A 17,309-nucleotide genomic window follows, 5' to 3' on the forward strand; every position below is an offset into this window, starting at 1 on the left:
CCTTGACAAATTTCTGACTAAGCTACTGTTTATATTAAATTTCTATTAAGCACCACGTTAAACTAATTATTATTTAAAATAACTAATGTTAAATATGATTTTTGACATCGGATAATCCGAGCGCTACTTTCTACTTGTAAAGATTTTCAAATGACTAGAAACTGTAAAATATTTAAAGGATGATTTATTTCAATTATAACAATATGTTTAATTTATGAAATATCATTACGAGTTCATAGTTATCTCCAAAATTACAGTGACATCAGCATTTTGTTAGGACTTTGTACCGACATTCGAATTGAAACTGACTCTTTCCTTCAAAGCGCGAACTAACTAAACTAATTCCGAAGATTTCACTTTCTGAGTCTGTTGCAATTTTGATGGATTCTTCACAGACTTTCGACTACAAGTACCATTCTGTCTACTTGCTGTCCCTACCCGTGCCTGTGAAATCGAGGAGCATTTTATAGAAAGTATCGGTTTGATAAATGCATATCAAATCTTACGATCACAGATCTTGATGACAACTCCAACGCATTCGATTGAGCATTGATGATTAGGAAAAGTACTTTCTTTGCAAAGTTTAAAAAATGTTGGTACATAAAACTATTATTACTCTTTCTAAATGCAGATTTTCACTGGTGGAAAATCGAAAAAATACTGGTTTTGTTTAATGAAACTTCGCCGATTTTTGTAATAAATATTTTCTCGTTTATGGACAAATTATATTGGTCAAATACGACAATGCTTTTAAATCTAGGGGTCTAAAACGGGGTTGCCACAATATTATCAGATTCAAATTCCCTGATAATTTTAAGTTATTTTCTCTGCCTTTTTAAAGCCAAAATTGGACAGTTTTTAACTTTTACATTTATCAGAAGATAATAAATGAACTCAACTTACATTTCAGTACAAAAGTTATTTCAATGTTAGAAAACCTTTCAAGGATCTAATTAATAATAACAGAATTTGCCAAAGATCTAGATTAAAATTACCTTAAAAAAGTGTCAAGACAAAACTGACCTTTCCCTGACTATCAATTCCCTTTTTAATTTACCTGACGTTTTCCTGATTACCCAGACTTGTGGCAACCCTGTTAAAATACGCATTTCATTAATTTATGAAAATTTTAAATTTGTCCTCTTAGTTGACAGAAATCCAGCAGTTTATGAACTTTTCGCGTTGACCATTACTTGGCTCTACGAAAAGCCTGATTAGGTGAAAAACAGATGTGGGTAGTACGTTTACGTCATACCTACGTCACAGATAACGTCAGCTTAGGCTTCCACTTTGTTAGGAAAGTTCCAAGGACTAAAGATGGCGATTGCAAGTCGTTCATTGGAATTTATTATTAAGTATTTTAATATGAAAAATGCTTATAAGTCGTGAACGTATTTGATGAAATATTTCAACTTGAAAAAGAATAACGAGAAATGTCCACAGTTACAGCATCGTTTTAAATATATCCATTAAAAAATTTATTTTAAAAAGAACGCCAAAAAGAGTTTGTACAATAGTCAACGTCGATCTATAACGACCATGACGTGACAATGATTTAGTAAATTATTTTATCGTTCGGGAGATGTCGTGAAATTTAATGTCAAGTAGACTATGCGAGGTAGTTTCGAGGTTAAATTGCCTTAATTATATCTTAAATGTAGGAAGAAATAGTTTAAAAAAGCGAATCAACAAAACCGTGTGGAAACAACCGCAAAGTCTACGTGACATTCACGCCCGACGTACAAAATCCAAATGTTCTTATAAGCGTTCGAGTGAAAGGTTCAGTCGATAGTTTTTTCGGACCTTATCGAGACGTAGATGGTGCCCTCTCGGTAGTGATTGCGTAGTTCGCGACACTAATTTAGTGTCGTTTGCACACGATGGTTAAAATAAACAAAAGCAACGCGGACATTGACAAAGAGTTCCAAGACGCTCCATTCAGGCATTGGTTGCTGTCTATGGTTGCGTGGGCGTCGCACTGGGCCACTTGCGAGAACTGCTTGGTGATCTTGTAGACCATCGTGTTGAAGAGTTCGCTGGCTTCGTCCGGGCAACCTTCTTGAACCACGGTTTTCATGCACGTCATAGCGGTTCCGAAATGGCTAAAAGAATCGATGGCATTAAATCTCGAAGCGCGAAACGGCGGATGGAATCGCTTACCAGCAAGATTTCGCCAAATACGTATCGCGTTCCGGGTTTTGTTGTTGGAACTGGTTGTGCCAATCGGTAAACCTCATCGAGCAGTGATGCACTTTGTCAGCGACTTTGTTGAAGCAGTTCAGATGCTTGACGTATACTGTAAATAAACTCGAATTAGTAAAATCTAGTGTTGTAAGTCGGAAAATTTTCCTCGGAAAATGACCGAGGCCTTTTTTCCGGAATCTTTTCCGTATTTTTCCGCAAAAAAAAAATAAAAAAAAGTTTTCATTCCATGATTAGTCTAATATATTCCTTGAAAATTTAAATAAAGCGGCATTTTCGCCTAATTCTTTCGAATCTGAAAGTAAAACGAAACCTCTAGACTAGTTTTAACTGGTTAACAATGTAACACTATTATTGTTTTTTAGTTGGTTTACTGATATTAGACATTTTATAACGATAAAAAGTTAAAAACATTAAAAACCCTTAAAAAGTAATTTATCTTTAAATTTTGTAATTTTCCGCAATTCGGAAATTTTCTGGAAATATTTCCGTACTTTATTTTTCCGGAAAATTAACAAAACTAGTCAAATCGGGTAAATAACTTAAAACGGAAAGTTGACCCAACCTTTTCTAGTAGCCGAATTTTCGGTACAAAACTCTTGGACGAATTCCTGGACTCCACTGGTTAAATTAATATATAGGTTCCTGTGGTTATCGGGCAAGCAACGGTCCACGAAATTGTTTATGCAATTTAAGGCTCGCTCCTGATGTCTACGAGGGAAAAATCGAGATCGCGTTACGATTAGTAAATATTTTTTATACAAATAATAAAAGTCCGAAATACCTGCACAGAGTTTTAAGTTCGTCTTCATTTTTGACAATGATGGGTCCTTCTTCGCTGCTGTACAAGCTCTTCATTTCGCCGACGCAAGACTCGACGTGCTGAGTTTGGCATTGAGGCTCTTGCGCCGAGCACATGGACACGACTGAAACGATAATTACCAAATTAATCAAATATATATTTATTATTAATGAATTTATAATTTGACTGTTATTCGAAAGTTCCAAGATTAACGAGAGATTCGTACCACGCTCGAAATATAATTTGGACAACCGGCGGAATAACATCTTAAAACGGAAGGAGATTACGTCGAATAATAGGGAAAAGATGGCTAGACTTTCCGAGGAAAATGCCTCTCGAAAACAGATTAGCCAAGACGTCAGCGACAGTTGACACTTTGAGATACAGTATATGAGATATATTCGGAATTAGGAGTAGCCCGTCTCCGTAAGAAACGCCACTCCGAAGGAATAATAAAAGCTAAATCACGAAGGAAAGGTTTGAGGTCGGCTCGAGAGATGCCTCTAAAGCAGCGTTCAGACTATGTGAAAATATTACGTTTGCGTCGATCATGTCGGTTCTTTCGATTTCTTACACCGTTCAGACTTCTCAACAGAGACTTTAAATTTTCGCGCGTGTCGTTTACATTTTTGCATTTCGTTGCGCTCAAAAAGTTCATAGCAGACAATTAGCCTTATGCCTCATCAGCGCTGACTCTAGGTAGTGGCGACCTTTAGAACCATCGAAATTCTATAACCAATCAGAGGTGGATAAAAAATTATTTCAATTTTTATGCCGTTATTACTGAGCTCTGATTGGATGAACAATCACTTTTTATGTTAATCTATGTGCAAGGTTGGTTCCTTTCTGAACAGTGAAATGAACGAACCGACTCGACCAACATAACCGAAACGACACGACCGATGCTAACGTAATATTTTAACATAGTCTGAACGCAGCTTAACACTTTTATTAGAAGTCTAGATATAAAATAGACCGACATAAGCGGAATTTTTGCCCGAAGCCCCGAAAATGGCTCGCGATCAGTTGGTGAAGTCTGAAGGAAAAGTGGAGGACCTCGTATCAGGAATCGATCACGACTAGCGCGGAACGCGTAAACCCGAAGACGTCAATTACCGCAACGTGAAAGATATTTTAAAACTCGGGAAACTTTGTTCGTACTTCATCGCTGTTGCATACTCGTTTTTGCACTATCTTTTTTATTTCTATAGTCTGTACAGTGGTTTTCAACCAGTGTACCGCGAAACCCTAGCTCCAGTGGTTTCGCGGAAACATTTCAAAAAATGTATAAAAATGTTAAAAACCCAAATAAACAATTTATAATCTAGACTATTCTACTTCATATTTGTGTTGTTTCGATTAACAAATTGATAATTCTGCAGTTTTGTTTATAAATAATTATAAATATTATTATTACAAATAATAATTTATTTTTATAAATAAAAAATAATTTATTTTAAATCTGAGACGTTTGGTTTTGAAAAATTAACCTTGAACTTTATTGTAATAATACTTCTTCCTTCTAACTAAATTATTTGTGGCTACTTGTGTATAAAGAAACTTAATAAATTTTTTAAAATCAACGGTATTTATTGTACACAATATTGTCCCCCTGAAGATGGCCTAAGCAAGCCGAAACTATAGTCGGGTTGTATAATTTTTAAATATTGTGTACAATAACATCCGTTGATTTTAATTTTTTTATTTAGTTTCTTCCTTCTAATATCAGTACTGTAAACTAAAATTAAAACAAATTTACGTACAATTTGAATGTTAGTTTGCGCGAAATAATTGGCCAATTCTAAGTATTCTCACAAATTTGTTGTTTTATCCAACTGATACACGTTGTGTGCGATGCTTCTCCCTCTAGCGTCTACATTACCACGAATTGCGAAATAAACGAAATCAGCGTTGTTCTTTAACTACACACCTATCGTTTATAAAGCGAGTTAGAAATTACACCGCGTGATTTAGGATGGCGTCCCACCCACTACTAAGTTTACTTTATGAGCGGCAGTTAAGCGTGGTTAATCTTTCTTTTTTTCAAGTTTGAAAAGGGCCAAGGTGGGCGTTTTAATTGAGCGTAACCACCAAAATTGCGGAACAAAAACGAAATAGGAATATTTGGCGTACATCAGTCGGTAGCGAGTTACTGGTAAGTAGTAGACTAAAACGAAGCCACCCTTTTTCGCGCTAGTTTTCCAACTCTACGGAAAGGTCCCTCCCATCTAGTCCGCGAAATAGGGTCAAATAGGTGCCGTTCTAAAAATAATAGCCCGTCGCTTGACCCCGCCACCAAGATTTAGGTCGGACAACTAACGAATACGTGGGACCCCGTTGAAGAGCATCCGCGCCTGTTCAACGGAGGAGCGATGGAAACACGATCGAATCCTAAATGGACAAGAGAGAAAACGACCGATCAAACAACCACTTCCATTAAAGACCACTTTAAAAGATTGAAGAGAAGATTAGGATTATATTTTGACCACTACTATAGCGTACTAGGTCCTCCACTATAAGGAGGAAATATTCTAGAGCAACAGAAGTATCCGATTTATACGTATCAAATTTATATAACTATCAATCTAGGATATAAAAATTTAATTTGCTCGCCAAAACAGTGGAAGCATTCACCGCATCACGGTTGAAAATTTACAACCTGTATTACTCCGCCTGATGACGTACAAATAGAGGTCGGGGATGGTTAATCATTATCCATGTTTAAATTTATTTTTTTCGGGAAAAAAAAGTTAACAAAGAAATATACCGGTTAATATTTCGGAAAATGATTAAAAAACATGTATTATTCGTAAAATTTGAGTCGTTTTTCCGATTAATTTTACAAATTTATCAAAAAATTAATCGGATAATACAGAAATATAAATTACTTGATCAAAACGTTTTACGAATAATTTTGAGAGCTTTATCTATTGAATAAAAGTTAACCATCCCCGACCTCTACGTACAAATAGGGCTAGGCGTTCGGATAAAAAGTTTTCCGTTCATTTCTTTTATATCCATATCCGAAAATTTTCCGAATAAAAACTTATTTGTTGCATATTAAATCGTATAATAGTCGCGAATAATATCCATAAATAAACAGTTAATCGAATTTTTTATGATGAATTGTAATTTTGACGATTAATTTATCCGTTTCCCCGAGCTCTACGTAAAAATTTTCACCATGTAGAGATAATTTCATTTATAAATAATAATTTTCCGATGAAATAGTTTTAGAAAAACGAGCTGAATTTAAGGGTATAACAGTAGCCGTTTAGTGGGATGAATACTTATAATATACTGCTGATCCTAGTAAATATTTCGGGGATTCCGGTTCCTAAGAATTAACTCGTCCTACAGAGCACAAAACAAACATGATGTCGCGGACATTTATGTACACACAATCTCCCCGATGTATTAACTATATTTTAAATATAAAATTGAAATTTGAACAAATTTACAATCATCTTGTAGAATAACTTAACTACCCAAGAGGAATTATATCGAAAAAGTATTTTTCGAGTTACCTGGTTTTGAAAATAAATTAGCAAAACGCGAACACTTTAATTTAAATTAATTTTTAGACAAACCAAAATTTTCGTGTTAGCTGGTTTTGCAAATATGGTTGCGAACGGCGAATACGTTAATTTAAACTGATTTGCAAAGACACCGAATTTTTCGAATTACCTCTATTTGGAAATAAGGTAGCGAAACGCGAACCGAATTTTCCGAGATACCTGGTTTTGGAAATAAAGTAACGGATCGCGAACAGTATAATTTAAATTAATTTTTAGACAAATCGAATTTTTCTAATTACAATATTTTGGGAATAAGGTAGCGAAACGCGAAAACAAATTTCGGAGATACCTGAATGAGGTAGAGACACGCGAACAATGTTTTTTTTATCCCTTAAAATTGAAATTTGTTAACGCAACCGAAAACGTAGTTCAGAAATAATCAGTACTAACTAAAAATATAATTTACAACAAAGTTGGTTTTAATTAAAAAAAGTTATGTGCATTTGAAGTCGAAAATCGCTAGAAATTAAATCGCCAACAATGACTAAAATGGGCAAATGCCCCACTTCCGGGGCCCCAATGTAACAAATGTTAGCAATGCCGGCCAGGGCATGATATTCGCAATTGATCGACGTATAATGTGTCTTCGTACCTCTAACGTACCGCGAGAAGTCATGCGTACACCGGCGGCGGTGAACACCATACGTGAAACTAGTACACACAAGTCCCTTCTAAAGGATAGTGTGGAAAAATGGCGCCAAATTTCAAATTCTATAAATATCGCTAAAAATATTATTTTCAATAGGCGTTTCAATAAATGTCGCTCTCTTTTTCTTTCCCCACCTACGCGCATGCGCCCGAGTCACTGAATAAAATAGTCACGTGTTTTTGTTAGTTTTATTTGCAAGGCTTAAGTTTTTTTCAATAGGAGAGTGTGAAATTTAACTAGCGATTCTATATTGAAAGCAACGCGTGCTTTAAAATATAACGCTCTGTATCTTACTACTTCTAGGCAAATCACTGAAAAGGCTTTTTAAGCGTCTATTGGGGGATCTTAAAATTCATTTTGCGCGTGAAAATACGCCGCCATGTTAGGGTATAAAAGCACGCGCAAAAACGTAATTTTGAAATCGGGCAATTTCACACCGATATTTAAATATTATATCATTTGCGAGGGTTGCCATAGAAACAAGTAAAAAGTCCAGAAACAGAATAGAGACTTAAAACACGCCTTCTCCACCAAAATGTCGAAGATCCCGTCTACTAATTCTCTCGAATAGTTTAATTTCCCAGTTCTTTGGGTTCACGCGTAATTAAAAATAATCCGTTGGTTTCCAAAAGCCAGCAGTCTGCCATTTAGGTTCACCGTAAAATTGCTTTATTTCAGGTTGAAATAAATTTCCTCTTTCTCGTTAGGTTTCCCATTAGGAAAAACGTTTATTTTCTTCATCTCATTACCAGTACTTTTCCATTTCAATCTACAGATAATTACACACGATGCAAACGAAAGAAAGTAAGAAACAGATATAATACGTAGCTCGAAAACTGGATCTTTTAAAAGGTACTAGAGGTGGGGAGGGAGGACCCCAAAACGCGGTTTTAAGTTACGGCACTGTATCGATCCCCGGATGCACGAGGGCCAAAATTAATTACGAACCTGGGGTTTTTTTCCACCGACCCGACGGAATTTTCAACTAATGAGAAGAGGCAGCCGGCGTCTGTTAAATTCAAACAGATTAAAAATAATGAAAAAAGGGAATATTTTGTCCAAACGCGAACACGACAAATTACACCCTTCGCTAGGTTCCGAAGTTTAAAATCCCGAAATAAATCTAAAAATAGGGCTTGCCAAAACGGAAATCCCCGTGGTTTCGTAGCGGCTAAGAAATCGACTAACTTGAACCAATGTGTAAAATAATTAAATAGTTCTATTTTAAAGTTTGGTTGTGTGAAACTATTTAAATTCTTTTTGAGAACACTTCCCATATCGACATTGCTAATAAATCCAATTTCCGCGCTGTAATATTTAATGAATTGGAATTTTAAATCCATACTTAATAGTAAATTTATATAAATATAGCTATTATAAGTTTCCGATTGAAATAATTTCTGTACAGTTTGTAGTTTTAATAATCAAATTAAAAGCTTAAGCAGACAATTTATCGTATATAAATCAAAGGAGCTTGAAAATAATCGCTCCTTAGGAAAATTAACAAAACAATTTCGTACAAAAATAAATCCTATTAAAAATACTCAAATAAGCAACACCCATTATTTTTGAACTAGAAATTAAAGCTTTCTCTTTAGTTTGGATGTTTGGGAAAAAAACTAGGGGAAAATTATCATCTGCTTAACAAAGAAAAATGGGAACTCTTTTCAGAGCTTTAACATCCTTTACACGCACGACGCCAAAAATGCGGGGAGAAGAATACGACGAGTTAAAAGGCTGGCAACCCATTTCCTCCAAAAATATTTGAACTGCTTTATTATTTATTTCAAGTGTACTATGCCACCGAGGTCCGCGGAAGGAAAAAAATAGATAATGCTCAATTTTGGCGGTCAAACGTTTTCAAACTAAAATTCAGAAATTGTCCTCGTTTGGAGAAATATAAAATGATTCGTGAACGATTTGACCCACTATAGCGTCGAAATAGCAATTTTCTCTTACCCCGGTATTGAAAAAAAAAATTTGGAAATTTATAAGAAAAAGTCATAAAATTACTCGAAAATTGTATTAAATTGGTAAAATGAAATGAATGATTTTTATTGGAATTTATTTTATAAAAAATATCATAAGTTACTTAATAACCGTAAGTATGACCCTCGTAAATAATTGGCCCGTACATTTCTTCTCCCTAGCATCTTTTTTTCGCCACAGATTGATTTGTAGAACGATTACAAAATCCGTAATACGAAAATTTAGTACTCTTTGTAGGTTTCTTAATAAGTGTGGGTTGATAAAATTCACCTTGAATTCTCACAAAATTCGCCCTTTTGATCTCAAATTAAATAAACAATACACATCGAGATGACAAAAAATATTTCTATTAAAATAAATTTTACGTTCTGATAAAATATCTCACCCCACACTAAAAGCTATTTTTCATTTCGAAAGCGTTTTGAATTTCGCTAAGCCTTGGGTTCAAATGGTAAACAAACTCCGGATTCGATTACATTTTACACTGAAATTTCTTGCTTTTCCGAAATTTTTGTCGTATATAAACACGTTTTCACACTTCTTGTCATACTTATCGGTATTACGTTACTTATGACAAGATTAAATATGTATACTAATTAACCCAAAAAGTGTATTTCGAAGCAATCTTCAGAGAAATATTCCTAATCAAATCAACTATAGCAAATATCGGAGTTAAAAAAACACACGAGCCAAAAAAACGCATTAAAGATTTACTGAGAAAACGCTGAGAGTTCTTCATTAACCTAGGCGTCCATTACCTTTTCGTAACGTGTTCCTCCCGCTTTCCACGATTCTATGGTAGACGTAACGAAGTGAAGGCTCGTGGAAGGCGGGACGGAGACGTAAAGGAGTGTCGGTGGACTCGAAGAGTTTGGAATATCTCCGGTGACAAAAACGCGTTGGCGAATGCCTTGGATGGGCAGCGTGTAATCTCTTCCCATCCTGCTGCCACGATTGAGAGACGGCGAGGGGAATTAACATCTTTCAAACCGCGGGACACAGTCATAAACTAAAGTGTCTCACTCTAAAGACAGACTGAAGGGTGTGTGCATCACCGAGAAAAAGCTCGAAGTGGGCGCTCGCCCCGGATCAATCGATACGCTAAGAGTGGCGCTCAAGGTACCTAATTTCGTTTTCGGGCGACGTGGCTTGGCTTCCATCAGGATGCCCAAAGCCGTAACCTTTAAAAATTAAACGCCAAGGTAAACGTTAAAAAACCTGTTTGAGTTATGGCCAAGAAATTCGCGTTATTTAGCGTACAAAAGAAAACGGACTCGACGGCGGTTGCGCCGTTTCGTACGGGTTTAGCGCGTTTCCACAACGTTATCAAACAAATCCCTTTTTCTAAGGCTTCGTTCGCGGATGTTTGGGCGTTTCGAAAACACACCGGACGTCTAGTTTTTAGTCACCCCTTCAAAAATCTTGAATAAATATCGTGGTATTCAGCCGGAACTTTGGATTCCTTTTTAAATATTATTAATAATAATAATAATAATAATAATAATAATAATAATAATCAGCTAGGCTAATACCCAAGGCACCACCTTAGGCCCAAGTCATCTAGCGACTTATAATGCCTTTAAACCGGTGGCCGGGTTACAATGCGTAGGTGGTGGAAAGCCCTTCATGCCACGCGAGCCAACAGCTCCCTTCACTAACTATTACCGTTAACCTCGACCAGTTTTTATCTTAATCGCATTGGCTGAATTAAAGTTTTTAAATGAGATATTGCCAATTATTAGTTACATTCAGGTATAGTTACGATACCTAGAAACAACGTATACTGGATATAGAAACAATGTTATACATTATTTTGTACCTACTTATAATTAAAACGATCATTTATCTTTAATTCATCTCGAAATAAAGTGGTGCTTTTGGCTACTTGAAATTCAATATATTGAAGTGAATAATTTTGGAAATGTTCGTTCGTTAGTTCGTTAGTTAGTCGTAGTAAAAGTTAACTGATTTTAACGAAATTTTGGCCATAGCTAGGCTTACTCAAGACCCCTGTCCTGACGGAGACCGAATTTTTAAACTTCACCTGTAGTTCGAGATATAAGAGGTTAAAGTTTAAAACACGCGAATCTATGGGAGCCTACATCCGCGTAAACATTCATCAGTATATTCGTGGATTTTATGCAAAAACTCAGTAAATTCAAACTTTAACTATTTACGTACAAAAATAGATTTCTGATTCATTCCGCTTGCCGTCAAATGAATTGAAATCCCACTCAATTAACTTTCATTGTAATTGCGTCTATTTTCCTGAATTCGACAATTTATTCATTAGCATAGAAGCGTAGTTCCATGAAATGGAGATAGCTTTATGTTCAATGGAAAAGTTCGCTAACAGAATTAAGGATATCTCCATTCATAATTTTATAATATGACCTCTTAAATTATTTATTAGCCAGGTTATAAATTAGCTCACTGCGTTCCAGTATCGGATCGCTATAGAGAAAATTTAATTTATCGATTAAATAGAAAAATATGAAGATGGAACTAAAACGATATGGTTATATATCAACGTAAACAGTCTAGGTCTAGAAAATGTATATGAATAGTTCGGAAATCAATTTGTCCAAAAAGTATCTTTCTAATGAAAACGCTACGCATCATCGCATTTACATATAAAACCACCCGTTACAAAACCATATAAATCCTATTAAGTAGGTAACGAAACATATTCTAAAAAGGTTAAAGACGGCAATACTTACGAAAAAATAAACAGACGATACCGGAAACAACAGCGTTAATCATCTTGTCGGGAAAATGGAGATTTCTTGTCGAAAATTCGAAGTATTAACCACCAGAGCACGAACACGACACTCGAACGAAGGAATGAAACCTCAAACGTGAATTAAATGACGAACGAGACAGTCAGCGATTAAATATCATCTGCCGGAGACCTTTTCCAGGGATTTCAATTTCAACATTCGACGGATAACGGTGTACGTGAAAAATGCGAGTTCCTGGCGGATAAACGTCAAGTTTGGTTTTGTCGGGTGAGGAGAGCCGTTGTTACGCAAACCAATTCGCAGCGCGTCCCCTCAGCTTCTGATCCTGGCTCTTCGACTGACACTTCAATTTTGCCCATTGTGAAAGATGCCCGGTGAGGGCGGTGAAGCCGATCCAAACCGAGCGGGGGGGGGGGGGAAAGACCAGAGGGGGGGGGGGAGGGCTACGCTCACGCGCCATCTAGAGGAAACCAATACCAACTAAAATGTGTGCCAAGACATTTTGAGGAAATTTTTACACCCCTCGCTTATTAATGTCGACGTCCGTGTATCACGATTTATAATTTACAACAATTTTAATACCAGAACTTGAAAATTTATATGGTACGTTTTTTAAACGCCTAGTGCCCTCGCGGTGAAAATAGGCTATTGTTTTGAATATTCGCGATGGTGCTTGTTCCGAATTGTTACTTGATAGGAATTTAATAAACACATCGTCAGAGTGGTATTTGTCCCCGCTTATTTAGGTAGCAGTATCAAACCGTTAAGAACCAAGGGCAAGAAATGTTTATCAATCGATAATAACTATCGGAAACTCGCCGGCGTAATATCAATATATTTAATAGCTATAAAATTTAACGTTTCATTTTTCTGAGACCATTTGGGCAATAATTGTAAATTATATATCAGTTGATTGGATAGCCCTAGTAATCACCGTTTGGATAACTTGTTGCTCAACTTGAGGTAATGGGATGGAAATATATTATTGGCTGGCGTGTCTTGCTCATGTAGTTGTTCGGTTCAGTTTGGAATACTTAATTGAAACATAATTTATAGGGATTAAATAAATGTTTTTTGATGACAATAAAGCCAAGATTTAACGCGATATTTCGTTGTCCTTCAAAATATCGCATTGAAGTTGGTATATTTGATGGATAAACGTGTTTCTGAATATTGTTTGTTTAAATAAATTTACAGCTAATTTTAACTCATCTGAATACTCCAGAAATAGGGATCATTTTAATGCTCTAGAAATACAGCTAATTTTCTATTTTAATGATACAAATAATTTATAATATAAAATTTAATAAGTCAGCCAAATTAATTTGAAAGTTAGGTCATTCCATTATAAATATTTTTAAATAAACTATATAATTCTTAATTAAATAGAACGGAAATCGAAGGAATATTCCATGGCAATATATATATAAAGGATGTTGAAAATGTCGGGTGCAGTTGACAGAGCGAGTTCGCTATAAACACTTACTCCACATAACAAACGAAGCGTCTATGGATGACGGAGCATTACTAATTAGTGAAGAGTGGCGCTTTTTTCCCGAGAAAATGAGTAAAATACAGAAGAACCATCAATACGTCAATGAAATTAAAAATAAATTGAATTTCGCTTCGTGGCGTAGAAAAAAATAGCGCGCGCGTCGCTTCGCATGATTTGGCCAGCCCTCGAAATTCGACTTCGCAGCAGACCTACACACGTACACTGGTAGCCCACGTATATCACTAAAAGACCAGAGAATGATAGAAAAAGAAGACACGCTTTTAATAAACCACCAAAATCAGGTCATGAAATTAAACGGCGGCCCGTCATATCTTACGCTCAAATTATTTTTAAGTCTGCCGTTTTTTTTACCCCAAATATAATTATTTATCCCGTACCCAAAAAGGTATATAACAACAATCGGGTCAAGTAGGCCACATGGCGATGGTCACTTCACTTCCATTTACTAATTGCGGAATAAAACGGGTTTTTAGGTTAATAATAATAAAAATAATCGAGTGACTTTTACTAAATAAACAGAGCGACTTATTATAGATGTAAATAGGCCATTTCAGCTAGGGTTATACCCAACGCTAGTGGCGTAGCCAGAAATTCGTCAAGGGGGAGTCGAAGTATGTGAATGTTAAGATGGGGGTCGAGAAGGGGGTGGAAATTTAGTACAGTTAAAGGTAGGCCCAAGGGGAAGGGGTCTGGACCCGGAACCCCCCCTTGTCTACGCCACTTCCCAAGGCACCACCTCAGGCCTAAGTCATCAAGCGACTTTTAATACCATTAATTTAGGTGGCCGGGTTACTACGCGTAGGAGGGTGGTGGAAAGCCCTTCATTCATACACTAACTATTACCGTTAACCTCAACAAGTTTATATGGAAGGGGAAACCGAAGAACTCGGGGGAAAACCTAATACACCAGTGGGGAGACAACTAGTAAACTCAACGCGGAACGAGTTGTTCAGAGTTTTCATCCAGTGCCACAAGCGGGGATCGAACCCGGCTCCTCTCTCTGCGAGGTGAAAGTGCTAACCACTCAGCCACCCCACCTATAATATAACGCGATTTAAATTTTGTCAAGGTGGAAAGTTGAAAGTGAATGGAAATAGTTGTATCAGCGATTGATCCATCAGTGTTTAAGAGTTTCGAGTTAGAATGGCCGACGTGTTAAACCTCCTCAAGTGGCTAATTAAGTATTCAAAGGAGTAAAGTGAGCCGCTTCGTCCGGATTTCCTTTGACCGATTAGTCGGTCAGATTAAAGGCTCCGCCGTTTGGGGATGGATCGTATCAAAGTGGCCAATTTCCGAAATTAACTGGTAGACTTATTTACTTACTAATTATTATTTCTATCGCGCTGATTTTGGAAAATCGTTGAGGAGTCTGATATTCGTACCAATCGCGTACACTCATAGCGAAAAATTTTAATAATAAAAATGGGTTATTTAGTATTTTTTGACATGCCATTACAGTCTTAAGTCATGGATGACTTGTAGGCCTTTGGTATCAACGAATATAATACATTTAAGTTAATGGAACAATTGTAAATTTATATTACATATTAAAAAAACATAAGTTAACACAATTTAGAATTATATAGTGGGTAAGGGGTGAGCTAATTAAATATATTTAAGTATTGCTTTAACGCGACATAATAAATTTTATTTGGAAATCTATCTGAAATTCCAGAAATCAGCCTAAACAAACAGAAATTAACACGAAAATTGAGCTCAATATCAGTTTTTGTTTTTTGAAATAAGTTTGAGATTCAAAATCCCATACTCAAAACTTGCAAATGTCGAAACCCCTCGAAAATACCTCTCGTGTTTCTACATGGCATCCTTCATATTTCTGCTATAGTGCCTTTTCCCTTTGATTATGAAGGTTCGAAGATTTGGTCAATTGAAGATTTAAACAAACCATTGTGTCAGGTTAAATACCAACATCTCATCGATTACATTAATATTCCGTTAGCTATTCACAAAAGTTCAATATGACTGGCGATTAATTAAACGAGGCAATAGTATTTTTATCGCTCTAGCTGGATGATAAGAAAATATATTTGGCCAAGAAACAAACAACTACGATAGTGGCGTTTCCGGTCAGGGTTTGTTCAAAATGGCGGAGCCCACATTTTCGGCGCCTAACAAAGACTATATTCGAAGTAAAATTATACATCCACGGATCTGTTTCAGTTATAAATAATAAAAAATCTAACATAATCGTTTTTAGTTTTAAGAAACTATTTTTATATATTCTACGCGATAGAACTCAATTGTTCTTCTAGGAATAAGTTCATCATCTTTTTCTAATACGTTATCACATTTTATAGACAGACCACCGTAAAAAAAACCCCTGAAATTCCGATGCTTTGTGAGAAAAGTGTAAAATGGGAGCGCAATCGCACTGGATTGTTTTTGTTTTAAAATTAGCACTTGATAAATTATTGACGTTTCCGTCTGAGCGAACAAAAATATTTTTAAACGTCGTTCGAAAACCATTCCAGGGGCCGTGAAAACGACGCCATCGCATTGCATTTAATTGGCAAAACAGTCGACAGTGACCTCCGTTTTACGACCATACAATACGCATTCCCATTTCATTCCCCCTTCTATCCCCCTCTTTGCAAAAACAATGGTCGTTTTAAAAACAATTAAACCTGGATTTCATTCAACTTGGCGAGGATACAAACTGTACCGTATCACCGCCCTTAACGTAAGTAAACACTCGATTTGAACCGAAAAGGCCAAGGCCCGAGAAGCGGCTATGAAGTACGAAATAAGCCTTCCTTAATTTAAAAACTGAAAGCGTTTATTTTTCCAGGCCATATACAACGGGAGACGTTTATTTCTGCATAAATTATGGTAATGAAGCGACGAGAGATACTTTCTAGAGTTTCAGGGTTTTCTTGTGGGAAATGCTTTTACAAACTTTTGGAGCGTATTAACAATTTACCACGGCTGTGACAAAGACGTATTAATAAGTACTAAAAATAGAGCTATGTTAAAATGATTAAATTATACGCTCGAAATTAAGTACGAGGCTTACACCTTTGAAAAATAAACTTTATTTTTTAAGGCTTCGACGTACAAAGAGATATTTACGAAAGCTTTGTTTAAAGAGGAAACTTCAAAGTTAAAACTCTGTGGCCGGCTATAGAAGCTTCTAAACTTTCGCTTTCAAACGAGAGTCTATTGAAATTTCTATGGAAGCAACTTACGTTATACGATGCGTTTATTATAAAAGGGATGTAAACTTCGACATTTCAATTAATCCCCGGGAAAAGCTGGTTTCTCGGGCATAATGAGCTCAGCGACTTCGAAAGATTCCTGGGTGAAATAATTAAGCTAGATCAATAATTGATTCGCTGGTGTTCAGAGTGTATTAGCGACTAATTAGACGCCTTAAGGGAAAGGATAATGAGTAATTGAACGCGCGGTAATTTATGGAAAAATTAAATATCCAAATTGCAATGAATATTATCAGAAGAGTATAGCATTTGCGTTACGATATGAGTATCCCGCCAATGGTTTTCGGTCGAAAACGAAATTCATCATATAGTGATTTTCTAAGACATCAGGAAATTGATTAATTAATTCGAACCAGGGTTAGCTGATTTAAATCACACAATGTATTTCAATGGCGGAATAAAAAATGATAAAAAATAGGTTCTTAAAAAATTAAAATACATAGAAAATCTGAGCAAACTAAAATATTAAATAGTAATTAAATTCAATTAAGATTTCATTTAATTCAAGATTATCTAACTGATAAAAGAAAAATATCAGTTAATTATACAGGCAAAAGAGCCATTACATGTATCAAAATCAATAAAATAAAAAAGAT

The 17,309-nt window shown here is 35.8% G+C and overlaps 1 protein-coding gene across 1 annotated transcript; it reads right to left on the reverse strand.

Moving 5' to 3' along the window:
* Positions 1 to 1,462: 1,462 nt before the first annotated feature.
* LOC149941301 (uncharacterized) lies at positions 1,463 to 12,306 on the reverse strand. Its single transcript, XM_090178221.1, has 5 exons — positions 11,941 to 12,306; positions 2,987 to 3,128; positions 2,768 to 2,913; positions 2,161 to 2,296; positions 1,463 to 2,102 (listed from the first exon to the last, which is right to left on the reverse strand). The coding sequence occupies exons 1-5, from the start codon at positions 11,981 to 11,983 to the stop codon at positions 1,862 to 1,864; spliced, it is 708 nt and encodes a 235-aa protein (XP_090034347.1). The 5' UTR covers positions 11,984 to 12,306; the 3' UTR covers positions 1,463 to 1,861.
* Positions 12,307 to 17,309: the final 5,003 nt, after the last annotated feature.

The sequence above is a fragment of the Leiobunum rupestre genome, chromosome 6 (assembly GCF_980474605.1).
Source record: "Leiobunum rupestre chromosome 6, qqLeiRupe1.1.hap1, whole genome shotgun sequence".
Classification (NCBI taxonomy): Eukaryota; Metazoa; Arthropoda; class Arachnida; order Opiliones; family Sclerosomatidae; genus Leiobunum; species Leiobunum rupestre.

Coding starts and splice junctions, on each gene's coding strand:
- LOC149941301 (XM_090178221.1), bottom strand. CDS start 11,983: ATGATTAACGCTGTTGTTTCCGGTATCGTCTGTTTATTTTTTC. Junction 3,129..11,940: donor TATCGTCTGTTTATTTTTTC/GTAAGTATTGCC, acceptor TTATCGTTTCAG/TCGTGTCCATGTGCTCGGCG. Junction 2,103..2,160: donor TATTTGGCGAAATCTTGCTG/GTAAGCGATTCC, acceptor CGATTCTTTTAG/CCATTTCGGAACCGCTATGA.